This window comes from Petromyzon marinus, chromosome 49 (assembly GCF_048934315.1).
Source record: "Petromyzon marinus isolate PM22_M1 ecotype Great Lakes invasive population chromosome 49, UKy_Petmar_22M1.pri1.0, whole genome shotgun sequence".
Lineage (NCBI taxonomy): Eukaryota > Metazoa > Chordata > Hyperoartia > Petromyzontiformes > Petromyzontidae > Petromyzon > Petromyzon marinus.
In genome coordinates this window covers 5,600,345-5,624,068 of record NC_133715.1, presented here as the reverse complement: position 1 = coordinate 5,624,068, position 23,724 = coordinate 5,600,345, and the positions used below count along the sequence as shown (strand labels likewise).

Sequence of the window (23,724 nt, the reverse complement as noted above, 5' to 3'; positions counted from 1 at the left end):
GCCTTGTGCTCTACAGAGAACAAAGAGGAGTACGATAAGACTTTTTGCCGACTGATAAAAGCATCTAAAACAGGAAGAGCATCTCAATATTCCGCAGGGTGAAAGCATGCAATAAAACAGTGCAAACAACGAAGTAACAACAAAGGGGATTTGTAATACGGCTCCCGTCAGCCCCCGTCAGTCAATCCTCCCTCCCACGTGGTCACACAGAGAACAGCGCAGTGTACTTCCTGAATTTTATTAAAAACAAAAATATCACCATAGACACATGCCGACAAAGGCGGCGGGGGGGGGGGGGGGTGCAGGGGGCTATGATCTCCACTTGGAAGAATGTAGGGTGAATAGACAATACACCACGGTGAATAGGCTTTACCCTTTCTGCTTGCCAGGAAGCCTATTAAATCTAGATTTGAAGTTTTCGTGACTGCAGGGATCCATACTCTTTGGTTCTTTCGGTAAGTCACGTAGGTGACAACCACAGCAAGAAGCAATTGCAATTGTTTCTTGCTGTGGTTGTCCCACCTGATGACAGACGCTTGTGTTGCGCCCGAAATGTCGTGATTAAATTTATTTTATTTTTTATACCTACGTGACTTTACCGAAAGAACCAAAGAGTAGGAAGCCTATTCATTATTTCATCATCTTGAGAATGGCAAAAAGGGTCCCCAGAAATATACCATGGCTAAAATTGCTCACTTTCCCTTGTTGCTCATAGACTGGAGGGGGTGGTACCTGACTACCCTCGCAGCGGCTTCAAGCTAACCATCGAACAAAGACGGTCACTTGCTTCGCGCGGTCTCAGATGCGCTTCTGCGGCCGTCTGGAACGCTCTTCCTTCTTTTTGCTTAGTTTGCTGTCATTCCCTCGCACCTCCTTTTTGCACGGTTGGCTACGTATGGTGCGAAAAAAGTTCAACACACATACTAGTAGTAGCTACAGCCAGAACGATGTCTACTGGGCATGTGAAAAAGAGCTTCACAGCTCATCGGATTCCTCCAGTCTAAAGATTTTAATGAAGATTTTGATTTGTGCTATCCTAGATCTGTGCTGGGTGAGTAAATATTTTATGGGATGCCAAAATTGTTCTAGCCACCCACAACTGACTTCAGTTTAGCAGGAACAAGTTTTAGCTCGTGTTATTGGAACGATGGCACACAGTACTTCAATCATATTGATTAAGCACACCACACCTACACTAAATTGTTCATCAAATTGTTTCTGTTCATATACGACATAAAATTACATCTGTAGACAACTCTTTTTATTTTACCAGTTAAGGTCCATGGAGCTATGTAGCTCTTTTTGAGAAGCGACCTGGCCACAAATGATAGCAAAAAAAGTGTCGTATCGTGTGTAAATGTATAGCAACCAAATACTCTTAACACATGTTTATAAATGTAGAGGGAAAAACCGGAGCACCTGTATAAAAATCCACACCATCACGGAGAGAGACATGCAAACTCCAAATATACAGATGTTTGAGTCCTGATCGAACCCACGACCTCCTGCATACCAGGTGAGGTAGTTAACATCTTGCCATCACGACGCCTTTATGGATTCACGCCACCCCTGCACTTTCATTCACCACAATATTAAATAAATAATCCGTTCTCGTATTGCAACTCTTAATCACAACAATTCACACATTCCTTAACATGTTCCTTTGAAATTAAAATATACGCCATCCTATTTAATGAACGATTCAAAAGTCGAATACAGTGACTGGACGCTGTTGCAAAAGACGTGGGTTAATCTTTTACTTCTATAATTGGTTCTACTGCATCTGTGGTTGCTTTCACTTGTACTGATGTATCTCTTCTTGCTGTCGCTTGTGCTGTTGCATATTTAGCTGTTGTATCTGTGGTTGTTTTTTTCTGTTGTATCTGTAGTTGCTGTTGCAGCTGTGGTTGCTGTTGTATCTGTGATTGCTGTAGATTGTGCTGTTGTATCTGTGGTTGTTGTCGCTTGTGCTGTTGTATCTGTTTTATCTGTGGTTGCTGTTGCATCTGTGGTTGCTGTCGCTTGTGCTGTTATATCTGTGGTTGCTGTTGTATCTGTGGTTGCTTCTGTGGTTGCTGTTGCTTGTGGTGTTGTATCTGTGGTTGCTGTCGCTTGTGCTGTTATATCTGTGGTTGCTGTTGTTTCTGTGGTTGCTGTTGCTTGTGCTGTTGTATCTGTTTTATCTGTGGTTGCTGTTGCATCTGTCGTTGCTGTCGCTTGTGCTGTTGTATCTGTGGTTGCTGTTGTATCTGTGGTTGTTTCTGTGGTTGTTTCTGTGCTTGCTGTTGCTTGTGCTGTTGTATCTGTGGTTGCTGTAGCTTGTACTGTTTGCTGTTGACGCTGCATCGCACTGCGAGCCGAGACCAGGATGCACAGCTCTTGAGTTAGGAGTTGGAGCAGAAGCTGCGCCGGTTCCCCCGAGCCGGGCGACATCTGTCGAGAGACACAACCATGGCAGACACACACCCAGGGATTACCTCACAGCGCAAAAACAAAAGCGCTGAGCCCCTCAGCACGTGCAGTGCTTGCTCGAGGGTTGTCGCGGTACAATCGTAGAATTTTCATGATATCCTATCAATTGACATGACGTCAAGATTGATGCAAAATCACTATCCCTAAAGTTTGTAATCACGTTTTACAATTGTTGTTTTTTTTCTTTGCTGTAGTTTCAGTTCAAATTGATATTATTTAAACGTTCTTCAACTGCCGTTCACTCGTTATAAACCTATCATGAGCGTTATTCTAAACATTGTGATGGTAATAGTCCATGAGCCCAGACTACATATTTCCCTCTTGGTGTCACCCGAGGTGGCAAAACATGAGTACTTCCAATTTGAAGTTTTCGTTACTGCAATGATCCATACTCTTATGTTTCTTTCGGTAAAGTCACGCAAGTAAAAATAAAAAAAAAAAAGTGAATCAAATCACGACGTTACGGAGGCAACACCAAACTTTTTTTGCTGCGCTAGTTACACACCTGATGACGGAAGCTTGGTGTTGCCTCCGAAACGTCGTGATTTGATTCACTTTATTTTTTTACTCTTTACTTGCGTGACTTTACCGAAAGAACCAAAGAGTGTAGTTCCAATTTCTTCACGTGGCCAATAACAGGGGATCGTGTGATAACCATTTGAAACGAGTCGGTTGTAAAATGAACTCGCTTACATTCGCCGTGTAGATAAAAAGGGTACGAATACAGTTTTGCTATAGACAAAATCTGCACCCACTACGAGCGCACACGCTGTCAGTTACATAAAAATCGTCAATATCCCCTGAGCACGTTCATGTCATGTCACGATCATGCTGTCAATTATTCAGGAAAACCTTTATGAAAGCGCTAAATGAATTGGTAATAGAGATTATGCCATTGTTATTGCTAATATGTTGGTCAGGAAATGAGATATGGGATGAAAGCAACAAGAATCACGGTATATCCATGTTACAAACGGACGATATAATCGCCATATCGCTGCAACATGACCATTTACTAATCTGTTCTGCAGCCATTAGAGAGCAGAATTCCGAGAGAAGCGTGAGGCTTGATCAGGAACACTTCAGATGGCACACATTTACAATGCGTGGTTTTACAAAGCGACTAAGTGCGACCACATCTCAACACATATAAACGAGCTTTGCTGTGAGTTTGCCAAATATCCCATATAGGACTACAAAACTTGGCCAATTGTTGGCATCTGTTCTGAATGCCTTCCCGCTTGTTTGTGGTTTCCTGCACCGTTGAATCTTCCTGAAATGTAAAAAAAAACTGCGTACGTTACAAAGTATAATTAGAGTGCGTCGCGCCAACAGACATGTTACCCTGGCGATGGTCATCCTCCGTGCTTGCTCCAAGCAGCAGCAAAGCCTCAGCGCCAGCTCCTGCGTCTCCTCTTGCATGCTCCCTCGGCCGACGATCACATCCGAGACCAGGTGGCTAGGGCAAAGACAAAGATCCCTCGTGTAGCCTTAACAGACAGTTGGGGCAAGTGCTGTTAGTGAATACCTATGAAGGCTGGCACGGCAGACAAGGGGGTGGGTGGCCGACACCACGCCCGGCCGTCTTTGTCTCCCCAGCGTCGATGTTTACACATGCGCCAGGTACTCATTTGATGCTGAGTCAACCTACGGGAGGCCCATGACTAATTTAGATAATCGTCACTGGTGTTGGCCCCGAGCGGGAATGGAACTCGGGATGCCAGGTTCGCAGTACAGCGTGCTAACCACTCCCCACACACACACACAGCCCAATGGGACCACCACATCCCTGCGAATTAAGGCAGGGACAGTCCCGTCGATTTCAGAGAGGCTGTACAAGTGTCCTAAAGCTTTTGCAAAAATCAGAATTTTGTCGCCGGTTTAACGTTTTCTGGTCTCGTGCTCAGCTCATGATTGCGGACAAAGGGGTAGGGCTACCCAAGCAGTGGGGCGGGAGCCTATGAGCAGTAGGTGGGGCCCAACGGCAGAGCCAGGAGACCGTGGGGCTGGTTGTAGAGTGGGCGTGGCCATCTAAAAGTGGGCGGGGATGACAGAGAGTGGGGGGGGGGCGCTTGAAGCTCAACCATGTGTACCAGTTGAGCCTCCCGGAAATTTCGACTAGCCACAGTTTAAATCAGAGAGCGTACAGATGCGGAGCAACTGCAGGCTGCGGCGGAGAGGCATTAAATCCGTGGATGTGAAACCCATGAAGATTCAAAGAGACACATGTGACCGTCAAACAAGCGATGCGTGGAGATGACCACGGGTCGGCAGGCGAGGGCTTACGTCTTGTGTGAAGGAAGGCAGAGAATCCCTATGGCTGTGAGCAGCCTCCACGAGGGACCGTCCACTCCAAATGTCAGGTTCCTGGAAAAAGGCCCAGGAGGACAGGGGAGAGGAACATGGGATTTTAAGGTGCGCCGTGTCTTTTTCCTCAATTTTATTGTGCTATTGGCATTACGTCACGAGATGCAGAATCCATTTGGAACTCTCACACAGCAGTGTTCCCCTTCATGTTAGAGAGCGGCCTGTTGAAGTTGTCAAAGAACTGCTTCTGACATCTCGAGTGGCTTCATCTTCACGTACTAAGAGGAAGCAGCACTTTCCAAAAAAAGGCAATATTTGTTGCACGAGTCAAACCAATATTCTTAATTATGACAATTGGAATTTCGCCAAATGAACTACAGACCTACATTTTAATGCCATGGTGTTTTTGTGCAATCATTGGTGATCGGGCTCAGACCATAAACTTACACTTGAAAACCTGGTTCAATCACAGGTTGCTGCTTAGTTTGGAACTCAGGATTTCAGCGGTGGCAGCTCAGTCGTCTGATATCTGACCCACCCGGCCACCTCAGGACCGAGGACTTGAAAATGTCTCCAGTGAAGCATTATGAAACGAGGCTTTTCATGATGGTGAGGTGTGGTAAAGGTTTGCGAGGTGAGGTAAATGGAGGAGGAGCCTAACCTGGTGAGGTCCCTCTTTTGCAGAAGGGTCAACTTCCACTCAGCGGCAGTACTCGGGCCACATACCACACCCAACACGTCATCTGCACAGACAAGAGCCGCACACATTTTAAACTAATTTCTCTAGAACTGATTTGTGTTTAGTTTGTTGTCCTTCCCCCACACTTCCGATTAGCACGGTTGGCTACGTACGGTGCGAAAGAAGTTCAACATACATACAGGGACTACTCTACTTACGAACGAGTTAGGTTCTAGAGGTCTGTCCTTAATTCGATTTGTTTTTAAGTCCAACTGTTACTGCTGTCGATTCCAAACACGTTGTACGGCATGTACACTAAACATGGGGAATAGCTTTAAAAGTTGTATAATCTCCTGTATATGTAGATGCCACTGGTTCTTCATGTTCTGCAGATGTAGATGCCACCACCGCCATCTATTGCGCGGCGGTTGAACTTACGACTCTCGATCCGAACAGGTAACTGGACAGGTTTGTTCGTATCTATGAAAGTTCGTAAATCGAGTGTTTGTAAGTAGAGGAGTCTCTTACATTGTGTGGCAGTAACAGCTGAGTGTGGCCCTATTGCCTGGAGAATACAGCGAGGCTCCTATCCACGTTGACAGAGGGTGTGGGTGGATCCTATTATCTGTGCACTCATCAGCAACTGAACACAAATAGGATTAAATTTAGAACTTTAAGGTGCCTTTTGGGTGTGCCTGTTCTCCAATCACGGATATATGTCCCCTTATCCACAAAAAATAAACATACGATGGGATCTGCGAATCGCGAGGGGCGTTTCGGTACGGTGCAATGGCAATGCTCCCCTCGAGTCGGCACAGAATCACAAAGCCAGGTTGAGCCATCACAGCCTTGGTACCACAAAGACAACAACGCTCCTGGTCATTGCGGCAAGGTGAAGGTTACTGCAGCAGCAGCAGCTACTCTATGGACAGTGAACAATGTCAGACCTCTTCTCCATGTTATTATTATTGCGATTTATGCTCGTTTACCCAGGAAAGCCTCACCGAGTCGCAAGACCCTTTTCCAGGAGGGATCCTGCGACGTTTTCGCACGAGGGGCTGACGTTGCTATGTGTTTTAAAATTCAGTAATTGACGGTGGAAAGTTTCAGATTTGTCAACATTTAGACAGTGACACCGGCAATGCAATCGCCTACTCTTCTTCGAATAACACCATGTGATCTCGAACATCCATGGTGAAGCAGACGGCATTTAGCATTTTATGGTTTAACATGCACCGCGTTATTAACCAGGGTGGCTCGTCATGTTCCAACGGCAAACCTCGGCAATGAGCAGCGGAACGCGGTAACGCCAAGCGACGTCACATGCATACCAGGCATGCCTGGGTGGTGTCTCTGGGTGAGCCTGGGTGCCCCTGTCAGTGGTGATGGCAAGTACCAGACGCCCCCGGATCTCACCGACAGTGGCGTAGACGACGTCATGGGGATTGGCATCGCACACGAAGCCGTAGTGCAGCAGCAAGCTCTGGCTGTCGTGAGGCCCATAGCAAATGAACACCTGCGAGTGGCGTGCGTGCGTCTGCCCAGCACGCACCTCGTACTCCCGCGTCGCCTCGTTGAAACCCGCCGTGACCTGCCGCCGACCGCGCACACCGCCAGTGCATCCTTTTCATCTTGCCAAACGCCAACATCTCAGAAGGTATTGACTTCAATTTTCCGGTTCGGCGACGGAGAATGTCGCAACTATGCACTACATCAAGTATTCTTCTTGCTTTGGTTGTGACTACTTGTCCCGTGCTGCCGATTCTTTTTTTTTTGCTGAATAAAGATTTTCAAAATAAAAATTGCATTTCATTTTCCAAGTAGGTTAAGCTTTGCAAATTGGTACACGTAAAACGAATTTATAAAGTCAGCTGACCGCTAAAAACGAAATGGTTGCTAAGTCATATAAGTTTTTTTGGATTAGATCACGTAAATGTGTCGTTAAACCCGCCACCACCCGACACAGACAATTAGTAAGATTTGTGACATAGACAGAATATGCCAATTCGTTACTAGTACAACACACCGGTGTGTTGGAGAGGAAAGCCACAACATGAACAATCTGAGTACGCCGTTTCGCCAGTGAGCTTGTAATTACTGGCGAAACGTCGTACTCAGATTGTTTATGTTTTGCCTTTGCTTTCCAACACACCGGTGTGCTGTACTAGTAACGAATTGGCATCTTCTGTTTACATGACAAACCTTGCTAATTTGCTGTGTCGGGTGGTGGCGGGTTGAACGACACATTTATATATTTACGATCTAACCCAAAAAAATGGAAATTATGGATGATACCGGTCGCGAAAGCCTATATGATAGAATAGGTGCCAAGTATGCTACTCCAGTCGTTCAGCAACTCGGAAAATATGGAGTGAAAAATGAAGCCCGAGGCTAAATGAGAAGTTTGACTTTGATCCCTGATGGCCAAAAATGCTGTGTGAACGTGGGTAATGCGGCGCAGCGTCATGCGATACAGCACAGTCAAGAATCTGTGGCCGATTCCTCCTCTGATGTCAGTTGGGGACTGTCAGGTTCCTGACCTTTGCGGAGGGGTGGTGGTTCAGAAGGTCAAGTATGGGTGCGAGGGCGAGGCTCCCCGTGCCCCCGGCCAGGGTAGGGCAGGGCTGGGCAGGGAGGTACACGGCCCGCGTGTTCACGCTGCACCACGCCCAGCGGAACGCGTCCTTGCAGAACACGCGACTCACCTACGCGGACGCGAGTCATATCTTTATTATCGTGGGTTTGTTTTTTTTTACGCAGACCACAGACTCCACATTTCAAAAAGCCAGCAACAATCAGCACTGTCAAAGTAGTAAAAGGTTAGAGTTTACATGTTTTGGATTTGTTTTAATTAAAGAAGGTAAATTATTTGGAGCCTGGGAAAAGAGACGATGGGAGGGAATTGAAAAGTGTAGCAGTGTGAGGGAAGAAGCAGAACGAGGAGTGAGTGACCTTTTAGCTTGGCGGTTGAATACAGTACTGATGAGTCAACAAGGCAGTGTCTGGTAGAGACCGAGTCCTTTACATTGGTGGAGGAATGAACGAGTAAAGTTTACGGGAACAGTGACCATGGTAGTAGCGATAGAAGAGTCATGAGGAGGCGACTGACCGCTAGTGAGTGAGTGACTGCGGTGAGTGACTGCTTTACATTAAATTCTACGACACAGTGTGAGGTAATAAGTTGTGTGCTCCACCCCAGGTATGACAACGGTATTCAAACTTCGCCTAATCTTGAAGGCGTTTACCAAGAATCGCCGGGGATGAACCTCCACACAGGGGGGTGTGTGTTTGTCTTTAGGGCGCAGACCAACATCACCACCGAGTTAATCCGGTCTATCAAGTCCACATTTAAATTGTCGCAATGCAAGATGCACTTCAAAATCCCCACAACGATGTGTTCCAAGAAATAGTTCCGTTTTTAATATGCAATGGGATTTGCTACTTAGTTACTATGAGTGCTTGGAAACTACACCCGACACAGCAGCTAAAATGTGTATTCATGTAATGTTAGTGCTTTTGAACAAAACCTTTGCAACTAATATTTTATTGAATGTACTTTTGAACTATATCCTAGACCAGGGGTGGGGAACGTCTGGCCCGCGGGCCGTGTGAGGCCCGCGAAATAATTTAATCTGGCCCTGCTAAGGCAACCGCAGGCGGGACTCGAAATTCAATAAATCTAGGAGCAAACCTGGAAAAGCAGTTGCGAGTAGCAACAACATCATCAATACCAGCTAACATCATCAATACCAGCTAACATCATCAATACCAGCTAACATCATCAATACCAGCTGACATCATCACACGCCTCGCCAAAGAGAAGCAGTTCCAGCCATCACATTAGGGGTGAGTTAATTAAATGTTTGACCAAATATAACAGGCTAATTTTTTAGTTGGTAATTTTGTATGGCCCGCGAATGATGTTATAAATATCCAAATGGCCCTTGGCAGAAAAAAGGTTCCCCACCCCTGTCCTGGACAGTAAAAAATGTTTCTCGTTGGAATTTCAGTTGTACGTTACATATATTCAAAGCGATATTTTCAATCTCGAAGCTAGACGTTATCCAAATTAAGTGCAGAACCACATTTAATGAGTTTTGTTGTACAGTCATTGGTGACATGGTTGTGGCCATCAACTCATTTCACTTGAGAACCCAGTTTAATCATAGGTGGCTGAAACCAGCATTCAAACCCAGGATTATCAGCGGTGCTGGCTCAAGGGTTTTGATATTTGAGCCGCCCGGTTACCTACACCACGTGCACATTTTTATAATGCGGCCCACTGACTGACATAACTGAAAATCCCGACCCTGGTGCTCACTCACGGGCTCTGGGAAGAGCGACTGGAGCAGGCGGACGAGCGGCCGGGTGCCGCGCCAGTCCTGCAGCAGCGCTGCCACCTGAGCCTCGGCCTCCTGACGGAGGGGTGCGGGGAGAGCCGATCTCTCCTCGCTGGAGAAGTACGCGGGGCACGAGTACGATGCAGGGAGCACGGCGATGTACGGGCCCCACTGTCCCGGCTGCTGCTGCTGCTGCTGCACTGTCGGAAAACGCATGCACAGGACGAGTCGGTGCACTTCATTTCAGTTTTTTCGACCAGCGCTGCACATTTACCCAGGACAGCCTCACTGAGCTCAATACAAGGAGTATTTCAACGCTTTATAGACCCAAAACGCAAATGGCCAAATCACCAGATTTGCTCCCGATCGCGTCATATCTCGGAGGCGAAGCAGAGATGAGCCTGGAAGACGCTTGGATGGGCGACCACCATGACTGAAACAGGTGTTGCGGACCGCTGCGGTAAAAGTGTTACCAATCAAGTCAACCTGCTGCCAGATTATGCTGCCCTCTACTGCATGAACACGACATAGTTTGTAGGGATCTCAAGAGTTAGCCCTGTGCTATGTGCTTCCATAGGCCGTTCTCTAATCTTTGGTGTTTGTGACGAGTTTCGCTGCTCTGTGGTAGTTCCGATTGGATTTTTCATCTCAAGGAAATGTTAACACTGCTCCATGTACGAGGATTGCAATGGGAGAAGTTTTAAAATTCAATTTCAGGAGCCGCATCGCTCCCTCGCTACTCACAGGCGGGGTCCCCATCACGCGCCAAAGGCAAGCAGATCTTGCTTTGAGAGAAGAACCTTTCACAGATGAGGAACACGCACAGCGCTTGCAGTGCAGTCACACTCCCACTGCACCTGCAACACACAAATAAGAGTCAACATTCATAAAACGAAGATGAATATGCATTACGTGACTTACCAATGTGTTTCCATTTAAAGCTTTAGGTTTGGTTCGAACTGGATCATCTTTACCAATAAGTGCTTTCCCTCAGAGGTATTTAATGAACAATACCAGTAGTGCTCACACCAGATGCATAGGAAGCGATACGTCCGTCCATAGGCCGTCATTCGAAAAGGGAATTTGGATAATGGCTCTGCCGGGAGGGCGGGGGTGCCTCAGCCGGCATGCTGTCGAAGAGCGGACTCCCCCCGACAGCGTGCCGAGGGGGAGTCCTTTCATCGCTGATTCGTGTTGCGGGTTTTGGACAACCCTTTGATCAATGTGGCCAGTTTTCAAGCGATAAATCACGAATGCAACGTGACTTTATAGTCAGGTTCGGTTCAAACTGGATCATCTTTACGAAGAGTTATAATCGCCACCCCATTACAGACGAACAGATGGCAGAGCTAATGTATTACAGCGTTCAACCTTAGTTTGAAAGCGTTGTGAAGACTCACTCACGCAGGTAGCGCCCGAGGTAGGTGTCCAGCACGGTGCTGGCTGTGAGAAGGCATCGCTCAGGAACAGAGATAATGACATCGCCTGGCTGCAAGGGGAAGGGAAGGCAGCGAGGGTGAAGTCATTTTCAGTGAATGGTCATTCGCCTCACGAACGAGCCCGAGGACTCTCTAAAATGTTTCCAGATACACACGCGTGTTAGGTGCGTCACACAGTGTTACGTGCTGCGTATAAAACACACTGTCATGTGACACACGGGTCTGGAGGAACTCACTGCATGGAGGCCGGTGGTTCAGAGGTCAGAGTGCTGAGCTGGCACTTTTGATATCCTATGTTCCAAGCCAGGCAGCTGCCTGCGATTAAACCGAGGCCTCAAGTGTAGTGAGTTGATGGCCTCAGCCTGGCCACCAAGGTCTGTACAAAAAAACCTCCACATTAAATTTGGTTCCGCGATTAATGTCGCTTACTTCCAGCTCTGAGAATTTAAAATATGAGTTCGCCTGTAACGCGCCACATTGTACTAACTTTTGCAAGCCGGATGGGTAAGTGTTGCCCCATACTCTATGAACCAAAGGTCACTTGAAGGGATCTCAAAATTTCCCCTGTGACATCCGCCTCTCACGGGAGGTTCTCTTTCACGAAGCGTTGCATGGCTCTTGCAAGATACCCTAATGATTGGCACAATTGTGATAAAAAATTGTGGAGAACAACATGAATAGTATCAAATTCGAAAAAATAGGAACTGCGTGGTAGGAAGAGCACACCTGGAAATGTCTCCTCGCCATAAGCCCTCGCCCTGTGTCTGAGAAGAGAAGGCGAGACACAGCTGTCACCTCAACTGCTCGCAAAGCACACATCAATCACTCTACTTTATTTAAGCAGCAGATCAAATAAAACCATCGAGGCACGTGAAGCAGCATTGTTTTACACGGACGACCTAGGTTATATCGGGTCACTTTAAGTGCACAATATTTTGAACACATTTAAAATGTAACAAATCTGGACTAAATTTTACAATAACTTAAAAGAACAATTTCAAATAATTCTCAGTAAAGGTGTATTGCATTTTAAATATTTAAACATACAATATATTACGGAAAGGACATTCACACGTGTTTGAAGCGCTGTTACACTAATGCCATCATCCGAGGTCGCCTACTCAACCCAAACACCTCTTATCGACGCATAAACTCGGGCGTGTGGAGTTTGTATGTTCGTCCCCTTTACTGCATGGCTTTCCTCTGAGTACTACCGTTTCCTTCCATGGTAATAAAAATACACAACTGTAACTGGTATTGGCAAATTATTGAATTCGTATTACACAAACCAAACTCGCTCCCGACTGCGAAACTTGACAGGACCCTCTTGAAGAGGTATTGATTGAGACTCGGTTGGACATTCCTGATTAGACGAGAGCGCCAACGGCATGCACAGTTGTACCGTACTTCTAAACTACCGCGTCTATTGCTCCCCGCCTTCACCAACAAACCCCCCCCACACCACCCCAACGATTCGCGCAGGCTAGCGGACGCCGTCATCCAGCAGTGGATCGACACAAGGGCTGCGAGTGGACACAAGGAGGCGCGTGTTCACAAGGGGCCCTGCCTGGGTGGGAATACAGTAAAGTAAATGCTATGACAGTGGGTGTACAGTACATGCTGTGACAGTGGGGTACAGTATATGCTATGACAGTGGGGTACAGTATGTGCTGTGGCAGTGGAGTACAGTATAGTATATGCTATGACAGTGGGGGTACAGTATAGTACATGCTGTGACAGTGGGGTACAGTATATGCTGGCAGTGGGGGTACAGTACAGTATATGCTGTGACAGTGGGGTACAGTACATGCTGTGACAGTGGGGTATATAAATGCTGTGGCAGTGGGGTACAGTATATGCTATGACAGTGGGGTACAGTATGTGCTGTGGCAGTGGGGTACAGTATAGTACATGCTGTGACAGTGGGGTACAGTATGTGAAGTGACAGTGGGGGTACAGTACAGTATGTGCTGTGACAATGGGGGTACAGTATATGCTGTGAGTGAAGTACAGTATATGCTGTGACTGTGGGGGTACAGTACAGTATATTCTATGCCAGTGGTGGTACAGTATATGCTGTGACAGTGGGGTGCAGTACAGTATATGATGTGACAGTGGGGTACAGTATATGCTGACAGTGGGTGTACAGTACAGTATGTGGTATGGCACTGGGGGTACAGTATTTGCTGTGACAGTGGGGGTAGTACAGTATATGCTGGCAGTGGGGGTACAGTACAGTATATGCTATGGCAGTGGGGTACAGTACAGTATGTGCTGTGACAGTGGGTGTACAGTACAGTATGTGCTATGACAGTGGGGGTACAGTACAGTATATGCTGTGACAGTGAGGGTGCAGTACAGTATATGCTGTGACCGTGGGGGTACAGTACAGTATATGCTGTGACAGTGGGGGTACAGTACAGTATATGCTGTGACAGTGGGGGTACAGTATAGTGTATGCTATGACAGTGGGGGTACAGTACAGTATGTGCTATGACAGTGGGGGTACAGTATATGCTGACAGTGGGAGTAGAGTATATGCTGTGACAGTGGGGGTACAGTACAGTATGTGCTGTGACAGTGGGGGTACAGTATATGCTGTGAGTGAAGTACAGTATATGCTGTGACAGTGGGGGTACAGTACAGTATATGCTGACAGTGGGGGTACAGTACAGTATATGCTATGAGTGAAGTGCAGTACAGTAGATGCTATGACGGTAGCCCCTGGGCTAAGCCATGCTCTATTCGCTGCTCGGGGAGAGAGTGAGGGAGGGGAAACTGTCCACGTTCCCGCGGCGAGCACACGCACCCGGCCACACCGCGGCCTGCAGGCTGCAGCGGCCGAATCCGCGACGGCGCATCCATCGTCGCAGCTCCACGTGGCGCGGGTCTGGTCCCAGGGACGCGCCACTCGGGCTCGGCGTGGCCGCGGGAGAAGCCGGCGTGGCCGCGGGAGAAGCCGGCGTGGCCGAACCACCCGCGGTAGCCCGCGATCTCCGCCGCCTTCTCCTCGCAGTGCGACCGGCGCTTCCCGCCATGCTGCATGAACACCCCCCACCCCCCACGGCGTGACCCCTGACTCCTGACCCCTCGCCACACCGCCCCCCTGAACAAACGATCGCTTCCGGGTCACGACCCCCTCCTCCTGACCCCCTCCCCCGTCGTTGTCCCCCCCCGGTCGCGTGGCAACGAGAGGACGCGTGACGTCACTGCGGCCTCTGGCACTGCACGGGCCTCGCTCCGCGGGTTGAGACTTCTGTAGGTGAGCGACTCTCTCAAGACTCTCTCTGGTCACTGTCTGCTGACTCTCTAGATCCTCTAGTGACTCTCTGCTGACTCTCAAGTGCGCTCCAATTATTTTGTAAATTTTTTTTATCAAGATTTCAAACTCATTTCTTGCACCTCCGGATTACAGCACGGTTGTCTACGTGCGGTGCGGAAGAAGTTCCACAGAGTGGTCTGAAACTCCAGAGATTCCACTGACTTACTCTTCGTGAAACCCTCTTGTCTCTATCGCGGCGACTTCTTGTTACTCGTGACGCCTCTCTTCTCTGTCGGTGCTCTTAGATGTTCTGACGACTCATGGCACCGGCCTCACGGACACGCGTGGTTGGTGGTGGTGGTTGTTGTTGGTGGTGGTTGTTGTTGGTGGTGGTTGTTGTTGGTGGTGGTGGTGGTTGTTGTTGGTGGTGGTGGTTCTCGCGCGTCTGATTGCGAACCATGTGCAAGTCGCAGCGGCGTTGTCCGCTGTTGATATGCTGCACGGGGAGTTCTCGAAATTTCCATCGCTGACCCCGCGCCTCCCCTGGCGGAGGAGCGGAGTTGCGACTTTTGAGAGGTTTTTTTCCTTTCGGCGACAACGTGCGTGGCGACGTCTTATATAGATTGGGTTTGGTAGCGGTGAGGGGTGGTCATGGATATGTGGCGAGATATTAATTGCCTCGTCTGGTATACAGGAGGTCGTGGGTTCGATCCCAACCCTGACGCCTGCTGTATAGTTGGAGTTTGCGGTGTCTCTCTCCACATGGAGAAATGTTAACTGCCTCGCCTGGTATACAGGAGTTCGTGGGTTCGATCCCAACCCTGACGCCTGCTGTATAGTTGGAGTTTGCGGTGTCTCTCTCCCCGTGGTCGAGTGGTTTTTTGGCCGGGTCCTCCGGGTTTTCCCTCCACATTTAGAGTATTAAGCTCGTTGGGCTATCATTTGTGGCCAGGTCGGTTATTAAAAAAGACGTGTAGCTCAATGGGCCTTACTTGGTAAAACAAAAAAATCCTTACTTGGTAAAACAAAAATAGTGTAGCAAAAAAAAAAGTTCAGTTCGTATATAGTTTAGTTGTGTTCGTTGAGTGGCATCTGCTCGAGAAAGTTGTTTGGGCGTTGCTGTAGAAGATTCCAATGGCCGTGCCGCTCACTCGGGTTTTTGTTTTTCAGCTCTCTCTCTCCAAAGGAGGGCAATGGTGCTGCTGCACGTGAAGCACGGGAATGAATCGCAGTTCCTGCTGGAGAGCGACGCGCAAGCGCCGCTAGACGAGCTCACGGCGCGGGCGACGCGCATCTACAACGGGCGCCTCCGCGTGGAGCGGCTGTGCTCGGGTGAGGTGGTACCCGGGCCGGCCCAGACTCGGGAGCAAGCTCGCTGGGTTCAGGAAAGGTTTTTTCCACAGGCGGAGTTTGGGCCACCCTCCAAACTGGGCCATGCCCCGCCCCTCCCCCCACAAAACTGGACACCTTTATTAATTTATTTTCAATAGCGTACAATTAAGATTGAAAACAAATGAATGATATGCATCCGTGATTCCTTTTTGTGAGGGACAATGTGAACCCCTGCCCCTCCCCCGAAATATATAAGTCAAACTCCGCCTATGGGTTTTTCTACCATTGAGCACGTACAGAATTTTATCAATCGGGTACTGTACCGAATAGTAATTTTTTTACCGTGCGTTATTTGTTCCATGCCTGTGTGTGATGATTTGTGCTTCATCACCGCAACGTGGCGCGAACGTTCACCTGCGCGCGTTCTAAATTTCCTCTGCAACGGTATTATCGTGCCACGGTCTGAGCTCAAATCGCCGGTCTGGCGACCCTTTAAAGTTCATTTGGCGACTTTCCGCCGCTTAAAAGCGACGGCAACGCTTCCCGTGCGCTGCGCCCGTGCGTGCGAGGCAGGCGTGGAGGAGCTCGCTTCGCACGGGGCAGCACTACCGCCCAACATGCAGGGCCTGACGGAGGAGCAGCTGGTGGAACTGCGGCTTCGGGACGAGTGGGCCGAGAGCTGCGTGCCCAGCGGCGGCGCCCAGTTGTCCCCTGATCCCTGCGGGCGTAGAGGAGGCCAAGGTATCCCCCCGAGTTAATTCAAGGGGAGTTAGCCCACTGACCAATACGGTGCTGTGAAGAAGGGTCGTTGCCTAAAATGAAACCATTCATACTCTATATTGTTTCCCTTTTAGGGCCAGGGTGGTATTTGTCAATGTGTTGAGTGTTATTTGTGCTTGTGCACCACTTATAATGGCATATCACCAACAAAAATGAAGTGTGGTCAAACAACCCCTGACGACTTACATGTCTTGAGAGACCTTCATTCAGCAGTGCATGGACAGCATGGTGGCTAGGAGATGTTAACTAACTCGCCTCGTATACAGGAGGTCGTGGGTTCGATCTCTACCCTGACGTCTTTATATTTGGATTTTGCATGTTTTCCCCGTGGTCGCGAGAATTTTTATCCGGGTCCTCTGGTTTTTCCCTCCACATTTAGAAACATGCGTTTAGAGTATTAGGCTGCTAGAAATTTCCACGTGATAAGCCACTACTTTGACCAATCGATTGTGGCCAGGTAGCTTCTAAAAAAAGAGCTGTGTAGCCCAGTGGGTCCTTACCTGGTAAAAATTTTTTATATATAGTTTTAGCTGCAGTTACAATTTTACCGGAAAAAAACATCAGAGTGTGTGTATCTAAGGCAGTTATGGAAAGCTGACCAGGATCTAAAGAGGCGGTGGATAGCAGGTTTTCGTGCTGTTGGTAAAATGAACTACGTAGAAAATGTTTTACATCATTTTTTTGTGCAAAGGTTTATAGGGGTTACAGGACAACTAAAGTGACGTGAACAATAACAACGGTAAAGGCAGTAGAAGGTACTTCTCAGGTTATGACCAGATCATCGTTAATGTTTCTATCATTTTATATAGCCTGCTTCGACATGGATGTTTGGAATCACGGACATTTACAAGTCGTGTTTTTTTTTTTCCTGTTAAATATTTTACTTCACAATTTCATTTGAACTGCACTGTTGTTGCCGTCGTGTCTCGATATGAACTGTCCGTCTGGAATTCAGACCGTAAGCAGTCTATCCGCTTGGAATGTTAGCGAACGGCACACAGAAGATATCGCAAAACTATTTCCCTGACCTTTCTATCCACAAAACTAGGGGGCTTCAAATGGGGCGCACTTTCCCATTACACACTTTCCTATTACACACTTTCCCATTACACACTTTCCCATTATACACTTTCACAGAAAACAGCTGTATGGCAGTCAAGTGAATTATTTTAAATTTTCAGAGCTGGAATTTTGTCCACTTAACTGACAGAACTGAACTTAACTTCACAGATTGTTTTTTTTTTCTAGCAGCCATGTGTGACTGAGCTGACACTGTCATTGCATATCTGTCAACCCATACGGTTGACCCTTAGGGGCTGTCCATAAATGATGTCACGCACCTAGTGGGGGGGGTGGGGGGGGGTCAGACATTTGTGACGATCAGAGTGCAGCGCCACATTAAATACGCACTACAATGACAATAGTTGAAAGCGATTTGAAGCATGTTTTATATTTTTTTTGGGGGGGGGGCAGAGCTTTGTGACGTCATATTTGAGGGGGGGGTCTGACTTTTTGTGACGCCGTGTGACGAAGGGGGGGGGGGTCAAAAATCGTCCAAAATCGCGTGACGTCATTTATGGACGGCCCCTTATTCTTGTACAGGGTAATTGAGTTTTCAGGTCCATACGGCGTACAGCCGTTTCAACACGGACAAAACAATTGTTTTGTCTATTTGTTTGTGTTTCTCCCTTGTGATGGGGCTTTCGAGGATGGACGTTGAGATTTATAAGGGCACAGGGTGACCAATAAGGTCAGAATTGGTCTGTAATAAGGTAGGCACTGATAAGGGGTTGACAGATATGTCATTGATCGCCCAGTTCAATGACGGGTGTATTAAACTCGGATTCAAACCTAGGATCTCGGTAATGCCGGCTTCATTCCTCTGACACAGCATATAACACACAGTATTTAGACATATACAGCATGTATACATATTGCATAGCAAATAGCACTCGCAGAGCTGCACCATCTTAATATGTTTCCTGATGTCCCTTAATATGTGTTTAAGCACCCAATGAAAAGATGCAAGAGGTCCTGAGGAAAACGATACAAGAAGCCAAAGCACTTATATCAAAGGTAAATGTACTTCAGGGTAAGTCAAGAAATTCAGTTGAAAGTCATGTGAACGTGTGTCAATTGTTTTGATTGCAAGTGGCAGTCAAACTTATACGTGGTGAGGTTATTGCCGATTCATTGCTGGCTGGTAGCATACGTAATGTTTACAACATAAGATCCTCTCAAGAGCCAGGCCACTCTGGGGAAGAGGCTTACTGGTTACGTGTGCTGTGTGTGTTATGCATGTGCTTTGTGTGTGCTAAGCGCTGTGTATTTAAGTTGATCTTATTTCATGTCGTACATAACCAGCCGTGCTAATCGGAGGTGCTGTGGGATGATATATGTGCATGCCATATGATATATTTTTGTGTGCTGTCCATGTTATGTTATGTGTTTGTGCTTTGTGGTATGTATGTGTGCTGTTTGTGCTGTGTGATATGTGTGTATGTACTAGTATTGCTATGCGTGTGTATATACTATTAGTGTTACGTGTGTAATATATGTGTATACTATATTAGTGATGTGTGTGTGTGATATACATGTGTAGTGTCAGTGATTCGGAGACAAGGGTTTCTGGGAGGCACTTTCTTCATTCAACACCTTAACACTTCACAGGTTCGCCCTGGCACTCTCCCTAGTCGCCGTGCCTAGCCTAAACACAACCCTGACCGTGTGACACTGATGGCGTTGACTGAGACAGCCAACAACTACCCAGCCGCGCAATGTGTATATGCTCACCGGCGTGTGTGCTGTTTGTCCACCGTAGTTGCCGCTACTGGACAGTAGCAGGCGCTGTTACACTACACATGTACAGTATATATTGTGAGTGCTATGTGTTTGAATGTGCATGTACTAGATCAACTCAAATGAGTACCTGGTGTGGTGTGTAAAAATCACCACTGAGAGACAAAGGTGGTTTTGCGTGGTGCTGGCCACTCACCTCGTGTGCAGTAACAGCACTTGCCCCAACAGTCTATTCAGGCTATAGGGGGGATCTTTGGTCTTTGTATGTTATATTAGTGCTATGTGTGTGTGTTTTAAACCGGGCTACATAATGTGTATGTGCCATCTGCTCTGCTTCAGAACCAGGTGCAGGCGAATGTGTTTATGACGATGGAGATGGTGCAGGAGGCACTCGATCAGCTGAGAGGAGCCGTCACCATTGTCTATCCGATGCAGCTGCCCCCACACGACCCCGTGCGCATGGAGATAGAGGACAGGGCTGAGCTGGCCGGCATGCAAGTGCGTATGTGTGTGCATACTTCTGTACACAGTCCCATCAGTGAGCTCCTCCAGCAGGGGAGGCTGCATTGGCTGGATCATTCAGGTCGCATCCCCAGCCAGCGCGTGTCCAAGGAACTTCTGTTTCGCCAGCATTGCTTAGAGAGGAGATGGGCTGATGTGGTATAAAGGAGGATGTGGAGCTGTTTAGACTTTCCGATGACTATGTATGTATGTTATTTCACATCATACGTAGCCAACCGTGCTAATCAGAAGACTGGCACAAGTGGTGTCAAGATCAGCCTCTGTGAAACAGGCCCATGAAGGATGCTGCTACTGGGCAGTTGGAGGCAGTCACCCTCCAACAAGAGCAAAGGATGTAGGAGCAATGCTCACAACAACGAGCGGAGCTCCGGGTGGCTAAAACGCAGCAAGTTGGCACAGTGGGGAACACAAGTGATGCATCTGCCAGTCATCTCAGCAAATCAATCTATAACACCTGGGACTGTCCCGCGATCTCCTGCCAGTGAGCCTTCGACACTTCACGTGGCCTCAAAGTGCACCTAGCCTGGCACAATATCATGCTAATCTCTCGCATTAACATAGCCACTTCCGTGCCCTCTAATTTCTCACATTAACATCATGATAATCTCTCGCATTAACATAGCCACTTCCGTGCCCTCTAATTTCTCACAATAACATGATAATCTCTCGCATGAACATAGCCACTTCCGTGCCCTCTAATTTATCACGTTAACATCATGCTAATTCCTCACATTAACATAGCCACTTCCGTGCCCTCTAATTTCTCACATTAACATCACTAAATCCCCGGCCACTTCTTTATGACCCTTGAGCTACACCCATTTCAAACCTTTTAAAACAGTCTGCCTCAGCAGCAGACCATGATTTCCCACCTGATTATGGACGCTTGTGTTGCGCCCGAAACGTCGTGATTTATTTTATTCTGTACCTACGTGACTTTACCGAAAGAACCAAAGAGTATTGATTGATTCACTATTATGGTTTGTATGGCTGTGTAAGGCGGGACTGCAGGTGATCGATGAGAAGGAAGCGCAACTGTGGTGGGCAGGGAAGCACTTGCAGTCAGACAAGAAGCTTAGCGACTACATTGGCAAGAACGAGAAAACCAAGATCATCATCAAGATTCAGAAGGTAACAGTGGTGTCCAGACCACTGCTAACACTTATCTCTGTTCATTACACACACTGCAGGCACCGTGATCAGTTATCAGCACATGGATTAAGAGACCATTTGCAGGTAAAGATATCATTCTTGCTGTTAATAAAAGTGGGCTTTGTCAGGAAACGACACGATAAAGGGATAATGGTCAGTGTTAGAAAATTATGAAGAAATTGCATCCAAATGGTTCAATGGGGGATGTGTGTGTGTGTGTGTATATATATAATTGTGCATATGTGTATGCCTAAACAGCTTTTGTTCGGCTGGATAGAGGGGGCTAAACGGGCGCGGCACAGGCTAGAGAAGAGATGGAGTGATGTGGTACAGGAGGATGTGGAGCTGAGTGGACTTGCCAATGACTGGTACAGCGGTGACAAGATTGGCCTCTGTGGAAGAGGCTCGTGAAGGACGCTACTAGGCAATTGGAGGCAGTCGCCCTTCAGCAACAACGAGCGGAGTGCAGGGTGGCTAAAGCACAGCAAGTTGCCACAGTAGGGGGCACAGGTGGTGCATCAGTCATCTCAGTCAGGCAACCCATGGCGTCTGGGTCTGTCCCATGACCTGCCAGCGGGCGTTCGACACTTCACGTGGCCTTAACGTGCACATAGCCTGGCACAAGCACCGTGGTGACCTCACCGCCACTTAGTTGCAAATGGCGGTTGTTGTGTGTAGGTTGACTTAGCCTCAAATTAGTACCTGGTACGGTGTGTAAAAATCACCACTAGGGAGACAAGGTGGCCGGGAGTGGTGTTGGCCACCCACCCCCCTCGTGTGCTGTGCCAGCCTTCATAGGTGTTTTGCTAACAGCACTTGTCTTTGTCTTGTGCCAGCGAGGTCAGGGTGCCCCAGCTAGAGAGCCCATTGTGAGCGAGGAACAGCAGAAGCAAATGATGTTGCAAGCATACCGGCGGCAGGAAGAGCTCAAGGTACTGTGTACTCACGTCCCCAATTCCTCCCCCCCCCAACACACAGACACGTGTGTGTGAATGCGCTCATGCATGCCTACATGTACCCACTTAAGTGGACACAACACCAACCATATTTGAGACAAAATCTGAAGGCACAGGCTGTGGCTGTGCTGCTACCACACATGAGTACCGCGAGCTGTGCTGTAGTCTGTCGTTGCCACTGCTACCTCGACAGAGCTTGCTCTGGAGACCCCTAACGCACGAGTGTGTGAGTGTGGGTGTCCGCGCGTGCATCTAACCCTAATCGCAGTCAAAAGACTGCTCGCTGGTGGAGACGGCAGTCCTGTCATTGTTTCACCCGAAGGGGGGTAAGGGAGATGGAAATTATTGCTGCGGCTGCGGGCATGACTGCACGCCTTGTGGTGGTCTTCCACGCTGTCTGCAGCCTGTTTGTGTGTTGGTTGAGTCTCTCTAAGTGACACCAACAATACACGTTCACATTGGGCTGAAACGGGCAGCGTCACTAACGTGACCGTCTGTGTGATAAATGGGGGGGGGAGCATGGCCCAGGTGAAACAAAGACACGCATAATGTAAACCATGTAAGTTAGAGTATATAGATGTGTTGTTGACCTACATAGAAGGGGACAGTGGAGATGTAAAATGTCATCTGTTTTGTTTCTTTAAGGCACCAGTCCCTCACTCAATAGTAAGGCGTTGCTAATAATAGGATCAGTGTCCATAAAATTTGTGAATTCGTGTGTAATACCCTCGTTTTTTGGTCTTCCAAGACAACTAATTAGTGCGAAGGAGTTGCCAATTACCCTCTAGAAGCGGCTGTCGAGAGCTCTCGTTCGTCGAGGCCATCCCGCCAGCAGGGGCATGAGCAAGCAAACGCAGGGCTGTGTTTCTAAATAATGACTCTGTTTTCTATATTTTCAGAGGCAAGGTTAATCCACAGCATGGATAATTTGCCAAACGCCAATTTAGAACAATTTAGAACAATAATTAAATCGGGCAAATGTGTTTTACCTTTTTACCTTCCGCCTTTTCCATTTACCCTGCCAATGTTTACCGCCCCTTCATAGAAGTTGGAAGAATGCGAATCGGATGATCACCTGTCCTCAAACTGGGCTGACGCGCACGCCCTGAAGCGCTCCTTCCAGGGGCTGCGAGACATCTCCTGGAGACCCAAGTGAATCGGTCGCCTCTTGGGACGTTAACACTGCACACCCCAGGGCTAAGAGAATGCAGCTCAACTCGTTCACGAGATGAGAACTCTAGGGGATTCCAACACGAGGTCAAAGGGCTGTGTGTGTGTGTGTTGTTATTTAATAAAGCAATGTGAAACAAGACACCTTGCTCCCCCATTTATTACAGATTGATAATACTAAATGTTAATTGTCTTGCATCCATAGAAACCTCATTGTGATGCGCTACAAGAGGAATGTATGCAATTACTGTGCAAAACACCGTTGGGCAATGTGCACTTGCTTTTAGAGGGGCGGACATTCCAATAGATCAAGCACCCCCCCCCCCCCATACGATCGATTATGAAGAGAGCCGCATGCATACATGACAATCAGTGAATCACATGTTATCAGAGTGGCCGAGCTGCCGTGGGTACACGGGACGATAAGAGATACCTCCCCCACAGATGGTTCATCAAGTACTGTCGCTGATTCAGCATGTGCACATTACTCAGCTGATCGCTTCAAAGCCGCGTG

At 47.9% G+C, this 23,724-nt stretch overlaps 2 protein-coding genes across 6 annotated transcripts; one reads left to right on the top strand and one right to left on the bottom strand.

Annotated features, from left to right (window-relative positions):
* Positions 1 to 222: 222 nt before the first annotated feature.
* On the bottom strand, positions 223 to 14,314 carry SETD4 (SET domain containing 4). Of its 4 annotated transcripts, none has more exons than XM_076074621.1 (11): positions 14,047 to 14,314; positions 11,964 to 12,001; positions 11,199 to 11,287; positions 10,543 to 10,655; positions 9,784 to 9,998; positions 7,999 to 8,163; positions 6,875 to 7,049; positions 5,441 to 5,522; positions 4,759 to 4,839; positions 3,817 to 3,931; positions 223 to 2,433 (listed from the first exon to the last, which is right to left on the bottom strand). In XM_076074621.1, the coding sequence occupies exons 1-11, from the start codon at positions 14,273 to 14,275 to the stop codon at positions 1,846 to 1,848; spliced, it is 1,890 nt and encodes a 629-aa protein (XP_075930736.1). In that variant the 5' UTR covers positions 14,276 to 14,314; the 3' UTR covers positions 223 to 1,845. The 4 variants fall into 4 exon arrangements, with proteins under 4 accessions (XP_075930736.1, XP_075930737.1, XP_075930739.1 ...); XM_076074622.1 differs by having other exon boundaries at positions 11,203 to 11,287; positions 14,047 to 14,124; XM_076074624.1 differs by having other exon boundaries at positions 10,543 to 10,649; positions 11,203 to 11,287; positions 14,047 to 14,124.
* Positions 14,315 to 14,371: 57 nt separating this feature from the next.
* CFAP298 (cilia and flagella associated protein 298) lies at positions 14,372 to 23,352 on the top strand. Of its 2 annotated transcripts, none has more exons than XM_032972704.2 (8): positions 14,372 to 14,499; positions 15,670 to 15,831; positions 16,405 to 16,572; positions 18,620 to 18,687; positions 19,750 to 19,908; positions 20,932 to 21,063; positions 21,921 to 22,016; positions 23,086 to 23,352. In XM_032972704.2, the coding sequence occupies exons 2-8, from the start codon at positions 15,693 to 15,695 to the stop codon at positions 23,194 to 23,196; spliced, it is 873 nt and encodes a 290-aa protein (XP_032828595.1). In that variant the 5' UTR covers positions 14,372 to 14,499; positions 15,670 to 15,692; the 3' UTR covers positions 23,197 to 23,352. The 2 variants fall into 2 exon arrangements, with proteins under 2 accessions (XP_032828595.1, XP_032828596.1); XM_032972705.2 differs by having other exon boundaries at positions 14,400 to 14,495.
* The last annotated feature ends 372 nt before the right edge of the window (positions 23,353 to 23,724 follow it).

Excerpts from the sequence above, each read along its gene's own strand:
- SETD4 (XM_076074621.1), bottom strand. The coding sequence starts at position 14,275 with ATGGCGGGAAGCGCCGGTCGCACTGCGAGGAGAAGGCGGCGGAGATCG. Across the intron at positions 9,999-10,542 it reads GCGTGATGGGGACCCCGCCT|TGCAGCAGCAGCAGCAGCAG; the intron begins GTGAGTAGCGAG and ends GTTTTCCGACAG. Across the intron at positions 5,523-6,874 it reads CGTCGTCTACGCCACTGTCG|ATGACGTGTTGGGTGTGGTA; the intron begins GTGAGATCCGGG and ends TTGTCTGTGCAG.
- CFAP298 (XM_032972704.2), top strand. The coding sequence starts at position 15,693 with ATGGTGCTGCTGCACGTGAAGCACGGGAATGAATCGCAGTTCCTGCTG. Across the intron at positions 18,688-19,749 it reads CCAAAGCACTTATATCAAAG|AACCAGGTGCAGGCGAATGT; the intron begins GTAAATGTACTT and ends GCTCTGCTTCAG. Across the intron at positions 21,064-21,920 it reads TCATCATCAAGATTCAGAAG|CGAGGTCAGGGTGCCCCAGC; the intron begins GTAACAGTGGTG and ends GTCTTGTGCCAG.